This window comes from Podarcis vaucheri, assembly GCF_965113315.1.
Source record: "Podarcis vaucheri genome assembly, chromosome: 10".
NCBI classification, from domain to species: domain Eukaryota; kingdom Metazoa; phylum Chordata; class Lepidosauria; order Squamata; family Lacertidae; genus Podarcis; species Podarcis vaucheri.
In genome coordinates, this window is record NC_138748.1 from 38,948,342 (window position 1) to 38,967,071 (window position 18,730).

The window sequence follows — 18,730 nt, forward strand, 5'->3', positions numbered from 1 at the left end:
CGCTTCCACAGCGCACGTGCTCGCTGCTCGTCCTCCCCCCCCCCCCGCTACCCGACGGGATTCTTAGCCCTCCATTTTTCCCGACGTGCCCCAGGGCTGAGCCATAGAGTAGCTGGGGCTGGAGCGGCCTCCCCTTCACCCTCGGTCTCTGGCTCTCGCTCGCTGGCGGCGGCGGCTAGTCGTGGGAGAGGAGGCGGCGGCGGCGGCGGCGCTGCAACATGGCGGCCGTGGAGGAAAGGGGCAGCCCCGAGGAGGAGAAGCACCTGAACGGGGAGGTGCTCTTGGATCCCGAGGAGAGAGAAGGCGCGGCGGGGCCTGGCGCTGAAGAAGGAGCGAAGAAGAAGCGCAAGAAGAAGAAGAAGAGCAAAGGGGCCGCCGCGGGTAGGAGCTGGGCCGGGAAAGGCGATGGCGGGGGGGGGGAGGGAGGGGGAGGCCGCGTCAGGGGCTAGCCATGGGGACAACTTCGGAGGAGAAGCGGGAGCGAAGCCTCCTTGGCCCCCGAGACGTCCGGGGTTGAAGGGAGCGGGGTGGGTCGGTGGGAGGACGAGCCCCTTTTCAGGGGAAAGAAAGACGTCGTTCCGTAGGGCCGCGTTGGTCTCCGCTGTGGGGAAATGTTCCCAGGGTCGGAGGCGTTTAGGGGGAAGCGATGGGGAGGGTCTGGGTGTTAGGCCGTCAAGCTCACGTTAAGCCTTTCATCATCATAGCCCACCGCGGTATAGGAGACTGGAAATCGTTAAACTAGGGCGTGGGTCGTGTATGGCAAGGCGACCTCGCGTGTGAGATCTTCTGTGTCGGGGTGGTGACACGCTGCCGGGGTTTTCTTGGGAAGCAAGAGAGTGCTGGTATGCAGCTGTCAGGGTGCCTGAGGAAGGGGGGGGGGGAGTTAATCAACACTGCAGTCGGAAGATAACTTTTTATGGTGGGAGCATGCACGAAATTCACATGTAATGGGAGAGAGGGTCTTCGGCATGATGCATTTGCCGTCGGACACTCACTCGTATGGTATAGGAGGACGACGATTATAACTGCATGGTTTCCTTACAGGACTGAGGGTGTGTGTTAAGGCTCAGAGACTGTTGCAGTTGCATAAGGCGGGGGTGGATTTACATGCTTTCATTAGTACATGGTACCTGCCCTAAGGTCTAGGGGGGGAGATTTCAATTTATGGAATTTCTTGGAAGAAATTTATTATTTACCTACAGTGATAATATAGGAACAGTCTTGTATAATTTAGAAAGTAGAGACACACAATTTTGAAAGTATATTGTCTTTGTTAGCTGGGTTTTGCGTTATTGTTTAAACTACCTGCTTATTTGCAAACAGGACAAGAAACCGAGAGAGAATCTGAGTCAACGCTTGATGAGGTGACAAAACAATTGGATAAACAAGCACTGGAGGAAAAGGAGAAAGAAGATGATGATGAAGGCAAGTATAATTTACCCTGTCCATGATATGTAAAATATTAATGTAAAAATATTTGTAGTTTGCTTTAGTTAAGGGATTACTGGAGTTGGGAAAGATATTTCATGCTGAAGCAGTTTTATGTAGGTTGTTGAAAGCGCTGCTGTATAAAAAGGCTATTATCAAATGTTTTGTTCATTGATTTTAAAAAGAGATCATATTATACTAAGTAATTATAACCTTGGAAAGAGCAACTCTTATCAGGGTAATTCAAGATGAGAGATAGGATCTATCCCAAGGGATGGTTGAGCACTGACTTTAACCTAGATCTCCTTTGTTCAGGTACAATAGGCTATCCACTGCAACACAGTGACTGTGTTATATATATTGAAACTCCTGTTTGGGAATGGTAATAGAGAATATTGATAGATCTTTGGCTAATTTTATTGGTACATACATACATGCTTGAAAGTCAGATACTGAATTCAATTTATGAAGCAATTTCTGATGAGCTTTTGTTCTAAACAAAATGCCAGTCTTTCTGTTCATTAAAAGAAATGAAATAAAATTCAGCTTAATTCTTAAAGTGACAATTTTACCTAGATTATTCTATAAATTATAAGTCATTTAAACTACAGAAAACAGGCTTTATTGCTGTTGTCCTTGTATTATATCTACATTTTGGAAAGCCATATGATGGAGAAGATAGGAATGAAATATGAATGACAGCCAGAAGCCCCATTTTACATGCAAAGGGCTTTTTCTGGAACGAGAATAGGGGGCTGTATATAAGACAAGGTGGTTAAGCTAACAATGTTTTCAATACACTTTGATGATTTTCTCCTAGGGACTTTGCTGTGAGTTTATTTATCTAAAATAGACAAAACATTTCAGTTCAAGTTCTTTTGCAACACAATACCTGTCCACATTAATTGGTTTTGAACAAGAACAATCGTTAATGTGTTATTCCTGTTGGGTGTTGGAATAGATGTCTGGGGCTCCCCATACCCACCCATTTAATAGCTTAAGTTCTAATTAACTGGATTGCTAGTGACCTGAGCTTCATATAATTCAGAAGAGATCCTAAATGTTAAGAGACTGTTACATGATGGTGCTTAACTCTAGGCTTCAAATCCCCATTCATCCATAAGACTCACTGGGTGACGGTGGTCAGCCACACTCCCCTAGTTTAATCTACCTCACATGGCTTTTGTGATGGTAAAATGGAGGGGGGGGACCATGAATGGCACCTTGATTGTCCTGTGGGGAAAGGTGTGTTAGCAATCTAGTAATATAAATAAATAGGCAAAGCTTTTTTAAACCTAATAGCAAAAATATGTTTTGGACCAAATCAAGAACCTTTCAGACAGAATCTTCATTGCTGTCTGGTGTTTTGCATTAGGAATCAATTGTTCATGGTGGAAGCTAAACATGTTACTTGGAATTAAGTTTTCATTCAACTCCTAGGATTATAGCCTTGATTAGGGACAGTGGTTGTGACTCTGACAAAAGGATGGAAATAATGCAGCAGTCTTCAAGGACATGGCAGCCTAAACAGTTTGGCTTGCTGATTGGCAAATCTACCAGCACAGTACCGCAGAAGAAGCCTGTAATAAGTGAACAGCAGCCACTGTAGGACTGAACATTGCCAGAATCTGCAGTGGTTAGCATAAGGAACTGGAAAGTATTCCAGATTGGTAGATGAATGAACTGCATGCCAGAACTTTTTTTCTGATGTAGTGTAAATGGATTAAGCATAGTTCAAGGGCAAGAGGAATCTGATGCAGTTTTCATTCAAACGAGTAGCAGTGTTAAAGAGCATTGACTATTTAAAGAACGACTGTGTCTTTGTTTCAGAATGTGCTGTGACAGACTGAAATTATGCTTTAAAATGGGTTCTAGGTTTTTTATATATAAAAAAGGGTTTAGTCTTTAATGCCCTAACTATATCTTTTTAGTAAAATAAAATTAATGTAAAACTTAAATAATGTGTGTCAGCCAGATCACTACCAAAGTGATAGTTTCTTATTTTAAAACTTAAGAATTTTAAATAAGTGCATAGGTCAGTTACTGGAAACTAGTGGCTACCTGGCTAACTCTGGCTGCCTGAAGGATACTCTCTTTCTCTTTATGCTGCCTCTTACCTTTCCTCTCCATAGAACTACAGAAACAAAGGGTTCTTTCCAGGCAGCGGTCCTATCTTTTCATGCGCTTTATCTCTCTCCTTTTTTGTTGCCAGAAATGTACCTGCCAGCCAGAGGCCTTAGACTTCTCTGGTGGTAGCTGTTGTAAACTGAAGGGTGATGGAAGTGTGTGGCTAGAAGGAATAATCATTGGCAGTGCTAAACAGCATATGATTTGCCCTTGTGAAGCCATGATTTTTATTGATTTCTCATGTGGCATTAATTAGTTCACTTTGAAAGTGGTTTTGTTATGAATGTTGTACCCAACTGTATGTGTGAAGCACTTACACAATATGTTTGAACTATTAATGCTGCTTAGCATCAGTGGGGGTTTTTTATTTAAAAATATGGTTTTACTTTTATCTAATGTTGCCCTCTTATTCTTGCATTATTAGCAAATATTTAATTACTTTCAACAACCAGGAATTCCACTCAGGGAAGTGCATGGAATTCTCTCCAGAGAACAACTGGACTGGCAGAGGAGGGACAAATCACTTTACCCATCTTTCGCCAACTAGCTTGACTTCAGTATATGCCATGGAGAAAGCAAAGCTCCTTGCTTCTTAGCCAGCATAGAAAGACAGTAAACTAAACTAAAAATGTGGGGGAGGGGGATCCCAAAACAACCCACTGAGAATTAAGCATGTCTCGTGGGCATGGAATCCTGATTTATTTTTGTGGGGTAATGAATAGAGGAAATGAAATGGAGGGCATGACTGGTTGAAACACTGACCAGGAGCATGCCACATTGCAGTAGCTTGCTACAGATTCCACCTGTGCATACTAATTTCTATAATGTGTCTTGGTATGCTTCCAAAATTAAGCATACAACATGTAGTGACTAGTGTACATTTTAAACTCCAGATTTCTGGTGTCATAACGGGCATGTTGAAAGCTGCTGATGCCTTATTGAAATCGGAAAGACATCACAGTGAAGATGCTTGTGGTTACAGCCATGATTAAACGTTGTGTCTCAATCTGCACTTAAGGGTCTGGCAGTGTTCTATTATTATTATTATTATTATTATTATTATTATTATTATTAATACTGTTTATTACACAAAGAAATATATTTATTGGGGTGTACTCAGGTCATCACTGAATGATGTTAGCTATGGTTGTGTGTGCGTGTATGTTTGCATAAGGGATAGCTGCTGAGAAACCTTCATTGGTTACCAATTTCCTACTACCAATTTCAATGTTCTTGTGCTCACAAAGCCATAAACTATTTGGGCCTGAAGCACCACCTGATTTTTTATGCTCCACTTTGATCACTGAAGTCTTGTGATGAGGCACTTGGTGGTCTCATATACCCCTGAGGTTCAGCTGGTCTTTACCAGGCGCTGAGCATTTAGTGTAGCAAGCCCTGCTCTGTGGAACTCTTGCCAGTAGAGGTTCAGCAGGAGTTATCCCTGCTTGTTCTTAGAAATCTTCACGTCCTGTGCAGCAGGTGTGAAGTTGCATGCAGTTTGGGCGAATCTAATTGGGCTGCTCTAATATGTAGCTTTGCTCTAGCTCTTTAGCCAAGCCTCTTAACTCGATTTTCCCCCTCTCACAACTATAGAATAATAATCTTAGAAGTAGTGCTATTATCTGTAGTTATTGTTTATAAATTTGTAAATGTTTGTCTTCTGTAGATGGTGAAGGTGAAGGTGATGGTGCAGCAGGGAAGAAAAAGAAAAAGAAGAAAAAGAAGAAAGGACGTAGGTGTTTGTTACTATGGTTGTATCGTGCAAACTTTGTTTCTGCTTATGTCATGTTTATGGAGCTTACGCATACACTACCTTATACATAGCAAGAACATTTAGCTGTCTTGCTCAGTATTATCTACTGCAGGGGTAGGTAACCTTTGTCCTGCAGTCGGCACCCAGCTTGGCAAGTTGTAGCAAGTGAGCCTCCACAGTTTTATCTCCCAGTTGCAAAGCTGTGATGTTCAGTGCTGTGAAGGGAAGATAAGGCTCTTTGCCTGCTCTTTATAGGCCAAGTGGGAAATGTGTTATCCCACCCCAGTGCTGGGGGAAGATTACTTTGTAAGACCCTTCATTTCAGCAGGTACATGGGGGAGGGAAGTGGTTTTGGTATACAGCTATAAGGTATAGTTGAAAAGAAGATTAAATCTCAAAACAACAACCATCCTCATGTATATATTTTATAGAGAGCTGGGAGAGGAACTGACACCTGAAACACTTTAGTACCGATGTGCACACTTTTACAGTCTTATATTTTTAATCACTGTAAATGATTTCAGTGATTCACCAAGGACAGGTATGAGAATATAGATGCTGTCTTGGTAAACAGTGGTGTTTGAAGTGTATGCAGATATTTGAATTCTTAAAGAAATTGATTGCTATGCACAACCCAGGTTTTTTTGCTTAAAGTGACTCAGTGCTGCAACTGTAAAAGGCACTCAGAACTGGCAAGGTTATTTAAGGGTATCTTGGCATGTTTTCAGTTTTAGATGTGAGCCCAAGTAAGGCAATGTAAAAAAAAAAAATTAATGCTTTTGTATTGAAAATGATAGAACTATGATTCAACTTCTGCATTTCACCCAACAGCTAAAGTCCAGACAGATCCTCCGTCTATTCCAATATGTGATTTGTTTACCACTGGAACATTTCCAAAAGGTGAAGAGTGTGAGTATCCACCAACACAAGATGGGTATGTATCTTGTTTAAAAATTTTAACATGCACAGCGTGGTACATTGACAAATTATTTTGTAGGCTCACCTGATTTTGCCTGTTGTTCATAAGTCTCTGCCCCAAGAGCTGGGTTATTATATTCGCTCTACTGTTATCCGTTATGTTGGAGGTGCTAATTGGAAGTAAGTGAATTTTAGAGTGTTCCTATCTGCAGATCTCTGTATATGTTTGTAACTGCATACTGTATTTTGTTGGCAGTTGATCTTGGGATGATGTAGATATGCTTAATGAGTTGGGACTACTTTTATGTATGAATGGTAAATGCATGTAGCAGTGACTTTGCCAGCAAACTATATAGTACTTGAACATAGGCATAATCAAGGCCTGTGCTTGTTTATATACTATTAAATGTATATACTTTTAATTCTCTTGTTTTTTAATTATTATTTTTCTATGTTTTTATTAATTCCTTTTTAAAAATCTGTAAGTTGCCTTGAGTCCTATTAGGGGAAAAGGGGAGGTATTAATAATAGTAATAACTATAATAATGATGCTTGTCATTCAAAAGTGACAATGTACCTGTGTATTTTACACTTCAAAACTATGTTCTGTTTAATTCTGTAGAGAACTACACTGCAGTCCTTAAAGCCTGCAGTAGGTTAATACTGTGATGGAAAAGCTGGGTTCATTTATTCATTTTTGGTGGGAATACCACCATGTTAAAAACTTTTGGAATGGAATATTATCTATTATATCCACAATTACAGGCCAACCCCTTTCTTCAAATCCTGCCTTAGCCCTACTATCTTTGGACATAGGCTTAGGCTCCACCCTGCACTTCAGGGAACTTGTAGGCTTCTTACTGACTGCAGCATGATTAGCGTTTGAGCATTTCACTAGACACAAGAGGGCAATTAAAGGCATAACAAATAGAGATACCTTCCAAGAAATGTGGACCCCTTTATGTTAATGACCAAAATCAAGACCTTATTATACCAACCACTCAGTATTCTCAGTGGAGAGGTTTCGTTAAGTAATATGTTTGAATGTTGAATGTGTAAGTGTTTGTCTAGAGACAATGGATAAATCAAGCACCATTAGATGTGCTGCTGGATAAGTGCTTAGTGGTAATTGTATTAGTGTTTGTTTAAAAAACAGTAAACAATTTTAAAATAAAATAAAATGCTGTAATGGAAGGGGGAAGGTTAGGAGAGCCTGCCTACACTCTGCACAGCTGCCTTGCAAAGTAGACCAGCAGTGCCCTCTAAACTATCCAGTAATTGCTGCCACCATCACTCAGTTTTTGCAGTTCTACAGTTGGATTCCAGCCCCCAGTGGGAGGGAATTCTGTGGTGTTCCAGGAAATAATAAAAATCTAGAATTCTGAGTCAATGCTACCTCTGCCTTTCAGTCACATCATTCTGTTTACTCAGGACAATGGGGCTGGCATCTAACTGTCTCTTCCACCATGGAATTCAGCACATTCCCTATGAAATCCATACCTTTGCCCTAGAAGCATATATACGCACAGTGGTTAAGCATGTAGGAGATTACCCAAATCCTAAAGTTTGGCATAAACACCCTTCAGATCCCAGCAGTTAAATAATATGAAGCTTTATTAAGAATGGAAGAGGAAAAGGCAAATGGACAAATACTGAAAATAAAAGCTCTGTAGATCAAATCTACCTGTGCTGACCTAGTTATTTACAGACTGACTGCTTGGTCTACTTGTGAGTAGCATGGCTTTAGGTGGTCAGTTGCATGGTTTCCTGATGGTCACCGATGGAGGGTAGGTGGTGATTGAATAGAGGAAACAAAGCACTGCATACCCAAGCCCATTGTAAGGACTCTTTTCTGCTCGTTGGTTTGAGTGGCACCTGGTTCTTTCTTGCTAGTTAGAGCACATGTCACATTTTGGCAGGTAACTGGTGTATGGCACCTAGCCAGGAATTGGGGAGACAATGGCCACTCACAGAGGCAGGCATGAATGGTTATCACTGGTGTAAATCACCACTGGAATTGCTCAGTCTTGCTGCCACAAAACCTTTCCCTTGGTTTGTGGATTCAGGACTGGACTGCATACCCGTTTGTTTGCTCAGACTTAATGGAGGGCAAGTGAACAAGATCCTTCTCCACAAATATCCTCCAGTCTTTCATTTGCCAAACTTGCATATCTTAAGTCATGCAGTTGACAGGCTTCGCACCTTTCAAAAAAATATGTGATGGCACATGAAGGAATATGCTTTGTTAGTCTATCCAGATGCTTTTCTACCCACAGACCAGCTTAGGCAAGTGGGCTGGACCACTGTTATATGATGTGAGGTACAGCGCAGGGTGTGGCTTGGCCAAAATGGTCTGGTGGGTCAGAGGTTCTCCATCCCTGAGATAAGACCATAAGACCTGGTCTACACATGCAACAATGACTTGGTAGAACAGTGAAGTGGTAGAGTGGCTTGTATAATTTTGGACAGTAAGTGGGGTTGTACCACTTTTGAATGTCCCCATGTAGTTTTTTTTATTTATTTTATTTCAGCAATTTGTATATTGCTTAATCACAATCATCTCTAAGTGGTGTAAACAAATCTGTGCAAGTAAAACGGCAAAACAAGGGAAGAAGTTATAGTCCAGTTTGCTCTCTACTGGGCGAGTGTTCTGCACAGCCAAAGCTTTTCATACGGAGGAACGCGGGTGGCTCTGTGGTCTAAACCACTGAGCCTCTTGGGCTTGCTGATCATAAGGTCGGCATTTTGAATCCGCACGACAGGGTGAGCTCCCATTCCTTTGTCCCAGCTCCTGCCAACCTAGCTGTTTGAAAGCTTACCACTGCGAGTAGATAAATAGGTACTGCTGTGGCGGAAAGGTCAATGGCATTTCTTTGTGCTCTGGCATTCATCACAGTGTTCCGTGCACCAGAAGTGGTTTAGTCATGCTGGCCACATGACCCGGAAAAGCTGTCTGCAGACAAATCCAGGCTCCCTCAGCCTGAAAGCAGATATGAGCGCCGCACCCCATAATCGAATTCGGCAGGACTTAACTGTTGAGTCATCTACCTTTACTTTTACCTATATGGAGCATTGTTTAAAAACATTATCCTTTCCTGCAGTCTAAAGTGGTACAGTCCACTATACCAGTTATTACGTGTGTGCAGGCTACATCTAGAATTCAAAGAACATGTGTAGAGGAGCTTTGGACACCTGCAGTTTTCCTTATCAGCAAGTCACTTGGCTGAACTCCTAAACCTGTTCCTTACATTCTCCCAAGTTGGAGTCAGGCTAGGTACCCAAGGTATTTCGTGGTAGAAATGGTGCAATAATGATATTTCTCCTTCAATGAATAATTTTTTCTTTTACCAAAATCTTCACCTACCAGTTTCTGAAATCAGTGAGGTGTTTTGTGATGGCAGTAGAATTGGCAACAAACATTGATTTTGAGCTACTCTGGAACTTGGTCAGAGTGGGCTAGCTGGAGTTTAATAACTTGAGTGATTGTATATGTAATTTGAAGTATACCTCTGTTAATCTAAAATATGTATATTAAAGTAGTAGTCCCGTTGAGTATACCTGTGTCATCTATTTTGGATTACAAGCTAAAACGGCCAGTCTGACAATCCTTTTATCCCAATATTAAAGGCGAACTGCTGCTTGGAGAACAACAAGTGATGAAAAGAAAGCACTAGATCAAGCAAGTGAAGAGATCTGGAATGATTTCAGAGAGGCTGCTGAAGCACACAGACAAGTGAGAAAATACGTTATGAGCTGGATCAAACCTGGAATGACAATGATAGAAATCTGGTGAGAATAAAAGATCATAGGATCAAGGGAGGACTATACAAGGGTTCATCTCCACAAGTTTAATTGAATGTGCTGGACCTAGAGATTAGGTGTGGGGCTTCCGTATATCAGCCTAGTTCTCCATCAGTTCTGGTGACTGTTGGTGATGATTGTATATTTTTGTTTTTGTTTTTTCACAACTTCTATGGACTATGAGGCTGGGAGACAAGCAGCTAACAGAATGTTGCTGCAAAGTTGTTCAACGAGTATGATACAACTGGAGACCTGGCACTTCCTCAGTTCTTATATTCTTGGGACAGCAAATATCTCATATTCTAAGAACATTCCCAGTAATATGCATAGCAAAGGGAAGGAGGGGAATCGTTTGAATTTTTTTTAATGTAGCAACTAAATAAAGCTGCTGGAAAACAAATCCGTTCATGTAATAAAGACCTTTGCTTCCCTAGCGAAAAACTAGAAGACTGTTCACGGAAGTTGATAAAAGAGAATGGCTTAAATGCTGGGCTTGCATTTCCCACGGGATGTTCTCTGAATAACTGTGCAGCCCACTATACCCCTAACGCTGGAGATCCAACTGTATTGCAGTACGATGATATCTGCAAGATAGATTTTGGAACACATGTCAGTGGTGAGTTTTCTCTTGCTTACTCTGCAGTTAGATCATTTAGTTGAGTTCAGATTCTTTCATCTAAATTATATCTAATTTCAGGTCGTATCATTGACTGTGCTTTTACTGTCACATTCAATCGAAAATATGACAGGCTGTTACAAGCTGTAAAAGATGCAACGAATACTGGAATAAAGGTATACTCGCAAGGGGAAGTGTAACTTTATCTCTTACCTACATACTTTGTGAGAGGGAATTTTTATCTTCAATTTCAACCTGTCTTATGTGTGTGTATAGTGCGCTGGAATAGACGTTCGCCTTTGTGATGTTGGTGAGGCTATTCAAGAAGTTATGGAATCTTACGAAGTTGAAATTGATGGCAAAACATATCAAGGTAAATTTCCCCTATCTAGTACATGTGATATTTTTCATTCAATGCTAAGGGAGAGAGCATGTGTGAATATGAAACAGACAAAGGCATTGCATTTGTATGACTTGATTACTGTTGTTGCTCACAAGTAAAACATTTTGAGATCCATCAAAATTCTCAAGGGATGTGGGTGGCGCTGTGGGTTAAACCACAGAGCCTAGGACTTGCCACTCAGAAGGTTTCATTCCCCAATATGGGGAATGATCACACAGCTGGGGCAGATGAAGACGTCTGTTTGTGCCGATGTAGGCATTCCATGGCATTCCTTCTTTCTACACTCCTCCCAGCAGTCATTGCATGAACCTAACCATGTGCTGTGCTGGGAGAAAAGGATTTCCTTTCTTGCTGGGCAATACAGAAAAGCTCCCCCCACAGCCTTTATGGAGAGCTACTCTTAAGGTTGGGTTAAACCACTGAGCCTAGGGCTTGCCGATCAGAAGGTCAGCAGTTCGAATCCCCGCAACGGGGTGAGCTCCTGTTTCTCGGTCCCTGCTCCTGCCAACCTAGCAGTTCGAAAGCACATCAAAGTACAAGTAGATAAATAGGTACCGCTCCGGCGGGAAGGTAAACAGCGTTTCCGTGCTATGCTCTGGTTCGCCAGAAGCAGCTTAGTCATGCTGGCCACATGACCCGGAAGCTGTACGCCGGCTCCCTTGCCAATAAAGCAAGATGAGTGCCGCAACCCCAGAGTTGGTCACAACTGGACCTAATGGTCAGGGGTCCCTTTACCTTTACTAAACTTCTCAAAAGGTTTTGATTTTTGCATATAATTGTGTTTTTGGGAATTTCATGTTGTCTTTGGATTCCAAAAATTGAGAATAGTTTTTTTTTAAAAAATGAAATTGCTTATTCTAGAAAAGTTAACTGTACTAGTTACCTACGTGCATTGATTTTATAGTATTTCATATTTTATGTTACAGTGAAACCAATTCGCAATCTGAATGGCCACTCTATTGGACCATATAGGATACATGCAGGCAAAACTGTTCCGATTGTGAAAGGAGGAGAAGCAACAAGAATGGAAGTAAGCAAATAACTCTCATACCCTTACCCTCTGTACGCAGAAGTATAGAGCTCAATGGGCCTTTACTCCCACTGAAGAATATGCACAGTATTAGGCTGTTAATATTTGCAGTTTCACCTGGCCCTTGTTTGAAATTCTGTTCCCATCCCCCTCAACTAAGAAGTTTTTTAGTCTGTAGTACTAAATTACCCGGGAAGCATATGGCTACTGCTCACAACAGAATGTTGTAAATGTGTGTAATACAGTTGGCATTAGTTTTATTAAAATGAAAAATGAATGGTATGCCTAACATTCATTTTGTTCTTGCAAGTAATTCAAAATGCCCTATCCCCACATCTACAATTTGTATTTAGAAGCAAATGAAGGTGTCATTAAAAAATAAAAAATAAAATGGGGAGGTGAACCACCTAATTGGGAAAAGTGGAAAATCTGGCTGTTTAGATAAGCAGACAAAGGGCAGCAGGATTCATGCACTATCTGATAGTTATTACAACTGATCAGAAGATCTTGCAAACTGTTCTTTCTTATTCTAATACATGCCACTCCAGAAATAGTTCAGAAGTCTTAGAAATTTATTCTGAAAATGCCCCACATTCCCTATTCTTACCCACCAGGAGTAAGCTAACTGGAATACCATTGTCTCACTTGTTGGTGGCATTCTAAGTACTCTACTTTAGCTCCCAGGCATAACCTACTGCCCCAGAGAATAATTTGAAGGTATATGACTAATTTATGTTGCTGAAGTGAAGAGGGTTTAACATTGTAAGCTGCCTGTATGAGAGGCCACCTTTGAACCAGTCTGAGTCTATAAATGAAATACAACACCAGAACAGCTATTTCTAGTACATGGGATTAAGCTGTTCATTAAACCTGATTGGGCAGTGTCTAAGTAAGGAAGTATCACCCTGACAGTATTTGAAAATCTTTGATTTACAGGAAGTGAATAGATTGGTTGTATTTCATGGGCATGCTGCCTGTACATCTGCTCTGTGGGGTATTATGTGTTGTCCTACATTTATAGTTCTGAAAAATTCCAGAGTTAGTCTCCTGTAGCAAAATAATATTGTGCCAGAACCCATGTTTTCAAATGCAAAAAAATAGTTCTTTGATTAATTCTCAGCATGGACTCCAGTATGCTTATCTAGTATATGTGTCTGTTTAATTTTAGGAGGGAGAAGTATATGCTATAGAAACCTTTGGCAGCACAGGAAAAGGTGTTGTTCATGATGATATGGAATGTTCTCATTATATGAAGAACTTTGATGTTGGACATGTGCCAATAAGGTTAGTCCTGCTTTTATTACAGTGGGTAAATGTCCCTTTGTCTGTACTATTAAAAGAAATACCGTTGCTAATTCACAACTTGGAAAGAATGGTAAGTAGACTGCTTATATACTATAGGTGCACAAATGAGACAAAAACCAACATTTTTTAGAGCTACTTGTCCTTAAAGTGACTTGATTTACTTGTGTGTGAGTGGACAGTAATTTACCACTGCTGAAACTCTTCCAGATGTTCTTGAACTAACAACTCGTATCAGCCCTAGCCAGCATGGCCAGTAGTCAGGGATAATCAGAGTTTACGAACAGCTGGGGAACACCTGATTTGGGAAGAATGGTTTAGCATGACATCCAAATACAGCCAATATTAGCAGCAGCTTTACATTACTGTGGTTTAATCATAGCGATTTCAAAAAACGCCTAGCATCTTAAATACTTTGAATCCTGTTCTTTGAATCAGCAGTGGTAAATAAAGTGGCCCATGGGCTAGATCCAGCCCATGATGGCGTTTGACGTAGCCTATCAGCCTCCTGACTCAAATTACCTGCAGTGACAGGAATAACAACACTCAACAAGGCAGCTTTCAGTCTTCTTGACTGTATCTGAAGAAGTGTGCATGCACACGAAAGCTTATACCAAGAACAAACTTAGTTGGTCTCTAAGGTGCCACTGGACAATTTTTTAAAATATTTTTTTGAATACTGTCATTGATAGCAGGCTGGATCACTCCAGAAACAAGAGTGTTCTGATCTGTTCCAATGGAAGGGCAGCACTAGGCTGGTAGGAGCAAGGGGGTTATTTTCCTTCCCATAGCAGTGCTGGACTTAGTGGAGAGGCTTTTTCCAGTGCTGCAATTGGAAGAAAAATCCCTTCTGTTCTTCTTAGCCAACAATAAATGCAACCCTCAGGCCCCACCACAGCTTTGTATGTTCACTGTTGCATGAAAGCAAAGACCACTCTCTCTGGAATGGTCTCCTCACCAGAAAGAAGATATGCAGCAAGCAGTGATGCAATTCTGGTGCATGGTGAATACTTCTTTTTGTTTACCGTGTCTTGTTGGCTATGCATTATGGAATTTTAAAGTATATTTTTACTGCTTCTTTACTGAACACAGCATGATTTACTCATGAGTAAACATGCATGGCACAGTATCTGTCTGATCAGCATTTCCTCCTGCTCATTCAGTGCACTCTTTCTTCTAGGCTTCCAAGAGCAAAACACTTGCTGAATGTTATCAACGAAAACTTTGGCACTCTTGCCTTCTGCCGCAGATGGCTAGATCGTCTAGGAGAAAGTAAATATCTAATGGCTTTGAAGAACCTGTGTGACTTGGGTATAGTGGATCCATACCCTCCCCTATGTGATATTAAAGGCTCATATACAGCACAGTTTGAGCATACCATATTATTGCGTCCAACATGCAAAGAAGTTGTCAGTAGAGGAGATGACTATTAAAACTTCAAGGCCATTACCTCACCTATGTACTCTGTTGGAACACATTATGCCAGAATAAATTTGCAGTCTGTTTTAACAGTGGACCCCATGTGATAACTTTCCATGTTCGGAAAGAGGACTTTAATCAAAGGCAAGTTCTCTCATGTATCTAACAAAAAGAAAAACAGCTTTTGAGGCCTCTAGAGTATTTCAGGTTACTTCTTAGTTTGGAATGGGTTATACATATTGTTTTAATATTTCTGAGAGAAGGCTTTTGAATATTTATATTACCATATTCCCTACTTGAATGCTTTGAATGACTACACCTGATTTCTGCGCCTAAGTCATCTCTGGTATTGCCTTTTAACTTCCTGGAATCCATTTTGTAAAAAATAAAGACAGATTTATGGATCTAATACCAAATATGGTTTTTAAAAGTGTTAAAAGTATTAGGCAGCAGTGCTCTGGGGGAAAAACCTGCCTTATTAAATCCTGTAGATGTATTCTTTCTCTACTTACACCGGATATCAACACAAGGCATGGTCTACTTTTCTGAAGTTTTGTCTTATATAGCATGAGTCTTGCCTTGCTTTAAGTCATGAAGTTACGAACTTTCAGGGATGTTATCTGCCCTCAGCTGTGGTACACTGACCTATACTGCATAGCTTGATAGGTTCTTTCTATGAATGGGGAATTGAAGTTGGTCTTATTCTGCTCATTCCCCCCCCCCCAATTCATTTAGGATAAATCCACTAGCCAGCTTAAACATTATTTGATACTTCAGTTATGACACTTATTTAAATGACAATGCAAATATTCCATTTATCAGAACTCTGGATATTCTTCATTATGTTCAGAAACTGGATTATATTATTTTCCCATTACACTTGTTAAAACTAGTTTCATTTGAAATCTCTGCTAATAAAAGTTTGATACATTAGATGCTATTCTTCTGTACCCATGTAAGTGGCAGTAGGGTTGAGGCTAATCAAAGTATAACAGGACTCCCACATATTTTCTACGGAATTGTTTGACATTCTAGTTTGAGCCTAGAAAAGGTTTTAGCAGGCTGCATATTTCTTCTGTACAAAGCAGCAGAAAAAGTCCAACTATTAAGTGGTGCTAATCCGTATGCTTTATTCACCACTCATGCAGTAGGTTTTTGCAAACTGTTAGGATGTGCTTTGGAGTTAAGGTATAGAAAACACAGTTTATGCTCAATAAATTGTTGTTAGATTGACTCTGGGAATTGTCCTGTTTGCAATGCTGTTTATTTTATGACCTAGCATTGCTCAAATGCAATTGAGTTGGACCCCTCTGCCATCAAATACTATTCACCTTGTCCATGAGATTACTTAGTTTTTATTAAATTATTGCATAAACGAAAGGTGGTTTTAGAAAATCATTTATTTTATCCAGAAAGCTACCTAAGGGTTTTCATTTTATTTTTAGGTAGCCTCTGTGCAATAGTAGCTAGATGAGTATAAAGGAACATTTAATGGATTGAGCTTTATGTTGGGAAAAGCTAATGCACATTGAGGTAGAATAGAAGGGCAAACAAATGTAAGGCTAAAACCATATATTAGATCCAGCCCATCAGGTGTTTGACATAGCCCACCAACCCCCTATAGGCAGCAAGCTTCTTGAAGAAAACTAGCAGCAAAGCAGCTTGTAGGAAAAACAAAAAGCCAAAAGGGAAGAAAACCATCTAGTTGTCAGTAACGAGAATAAAGTTCTGAACGATGCTACTGTTGTAGCAGTCAAAGGAGCCAAGCAGAAAATTGGTGCCCATGCTCATTGGAAGATGTGTCCTGAGCGTCTGGACTGACAACATGTTTCATTGTCTGTCTGAAAGGCTTCAGATTCTGTGTTGCATAGGCACAGACCATGAAGACCTATGTACAATTATGAACAGGTCAATTCCTTATCAATACTTTTAAAATGCCTTTTGAGAAGCAGAGAGGTCCCTGCATTGCAGAATCAATTATACTAAAGAAGTATAAATATTTAGTATGTATAATTTTTGGCATGGAGTTATTTGAGTGCTTTGGTTGTTCTATAAAGAATGGTGTTTTGCTTAGGTATCGACTGGAAGTTTAAATAAAAAACAAATAGCTACTTTTCTGATGGGCTGTTTTAAAATGATACATTTTCAAAACTGAATAGGGTAAGGAAGTCCTTCCCCCCCCCCCCAGGCCACTTGCAGAGAAGGAAATGCTTCACTTGCTGGATTTCTGTTTATGTAGCTCTTAAAGGCACTGAAACTGCAGCAACAATATTAAAACCCTCTTAACTGAACTACTATCTCTCAAGGTACAGGCCAAGATAGAGCTAGATCAGACTTGCCACAGCAGGCCATTGAAAATGTAACTGATTTTTATTAAATCTGAAATAGCTTAGAATTGCCATTTTTTTTCTTGCTCATCTTTACCCCTTTTCCTCTGCTTTTGGTGGAACCTTGCCTGTTTTCCCCTTTAGTTTTGTTCTTGGTCTCTGCTTTTCTTTCTCTACAGATGTTCTCTTGTCCTGTTTCTCTTTGCCCCTCCTGCTTCCTTTGCACAAACATGTTTCATTTACAGATGGGTCTTGTCCTAAAACTGTGGGGTGGGTAACCTTTATTGGGGTCCAACTCCCATCAACCCCAGCCAGCATGCCCAATAATCAGGGTTGATACACCTGCACCCACAATGACACAATAGGCACCTGACGTGCTCAGAGGATGACTTTTGACAAATTGGTTCAAGCTCTTAGAACTTAACTAGTTGCTATGCTTCATTCTCTTTCATGGTGTTTTTTTAAGTTGGGACATTGGATTCTTTTAAGATGGTAGGGTTTTTTTTGTAGCAGGCAGGTTAGCTGTTCACTGTACTGGCCAACAAAGGAAAGAAAATTTAGTACCCTTCTAGCTGAGCAGTAGAAAACAGGCTGCAAATGAAGACATTTTGCTACTTAACATCAAATATTCATAGGCAATGAGTTTTGTGTTTAATAAAATATGCAGTCTTTATCTAGGTATCTCACTTATGTTGGGTGGCTATCAGTTCAAGGACTAGTAAGATTACAGTAATTAAGACAAATGTCTATGCTCAAGTTTCTGCCTTGTGTGCAAATAATCAGGAGACCTGCTGTGTTAAGAGGTCCTGAAAAAAGGGCACTAACCATTCTTTGGGTTCTTCATGCAGAGAGAGTGCCTATTAAACTAGAGTATACAAAAGTATTTTTCCTGTCACCCCAGATAACTGAGAAGAAAGTGAATTAGGGACTTAATGCTTATTTTTATGTGAGCGTGAGACATGCATTTTTGTGTGGCATTTGAGAACTTCTGCACAGACAGCTTCGCTGTATTCAGTTCTTCCCTCCCAGCCCTTTCTCTTGGGGTGGTGAAGTGCTTGCATTCCCTCCATATGGGGAAACTTTATACAGTTCTCTGTGTCCTTCAGCGTTGGAAGGATAGAAGACGAGAAAGGTTTTTGTTTAAGCAATAGCTTCCCTCCATAATTCACACAGGGCAAGTCACCCAAAACTCCAAAATCCTATTTCCAGAGGGCAGGAGAGCAAGGGTTTGTGTCTCTTGCTCAAAGATACCCCTCAGCTATCTCTGCAATTAAAAAAAAAATCTTAGGAGCTTCACACTAACCAGTTCACTTTCTTAGCACTTCTTTTGTTGGAGGCAGATGTCCTCCAACAGATATCACAATGTAAGGCTGTCCCTCATGCTGGTTAGGAAGTGCTGAAGAATTCAGGAGGATTCCCCCCCCCCCAAAGCAGAGCAGCAGGCAGTTAAAAAAATTAAGCTCTTACCAATAAAAAACCTTTTGCTTTGCTTATACAAAACATATTACAGCCCACAGTACTCCTAAGTTTCACTTACACAGCTTCACTTTTTACACAGCCTATGGTCCTAAAGGAACAGATAAAAGACAAATAGAGCAACACAAGA

General features: G+C 40.6%; 1 protein-coding gene across 1 annotated transcript; it reads left to right on the forward strand.

The window, feature by feature from the left end:
* The first annotated feature begins 187 nt into the window (after nucleotides 1–187).
* METAP2 (methionyl aminopeptidase 2) lies at nucleotides 188–14,887 on the forward strand. The gene is made up of 11 exons (XM_082240790.1): nucleotides 188–381; nucleotides 1,324–1,425; nucleotides 5,222–5,287; nucleotides 6,140–6,242; nucleotides 9,854–10,015; nucleotides 10,462–10,643; nucleotides 10,725–10,819; nucleotides 10,920–11,016; nucleotides 11,973–12,076; nucleotides 13,245–13,360; nucleotides 14,559–14,887. The coding sequence occupies exons 1-11, from the start codon at nucleotides 219–221 to the stop codon at nucleotides 14,809–14,811; spliced, it is 1,443 nt and encodes a 480-aa protein (XP_082096916.1). The 5' UTR covers nucleotides 188–218; the 3' UTR covers nucleotides 14,812–14,887.
* The last annotated feature ends 3,843 nt before the right edge of the window (nucleotides 14,888–18,730 follow it).

Excerpts from the sequence above, each read along its gene's own strand:
- METAP2 (XM_082240790.1), top strand. The coding sequence starts at position 219 with ATGGCGGCCGTGGAGGAAAGGGGCAGCCCCGAGGAGGAGAAGCACCTG. Across the intron at positions 10,016-10,461 it reads ATGACAATGATAGAAATCTG|CGAAAAACTAGAAGACTGTT; the intron begins GTGAGAATAAAA and ends TTGCTTCCCTAG. Across the intron at positions 11,017-11,972 it reads TGATGGCAAAACATATCAAG|TGAAACCAATTCGCAATCTG; the intron begins GTAAATTTCCCC and ends TTTATGTTACAG.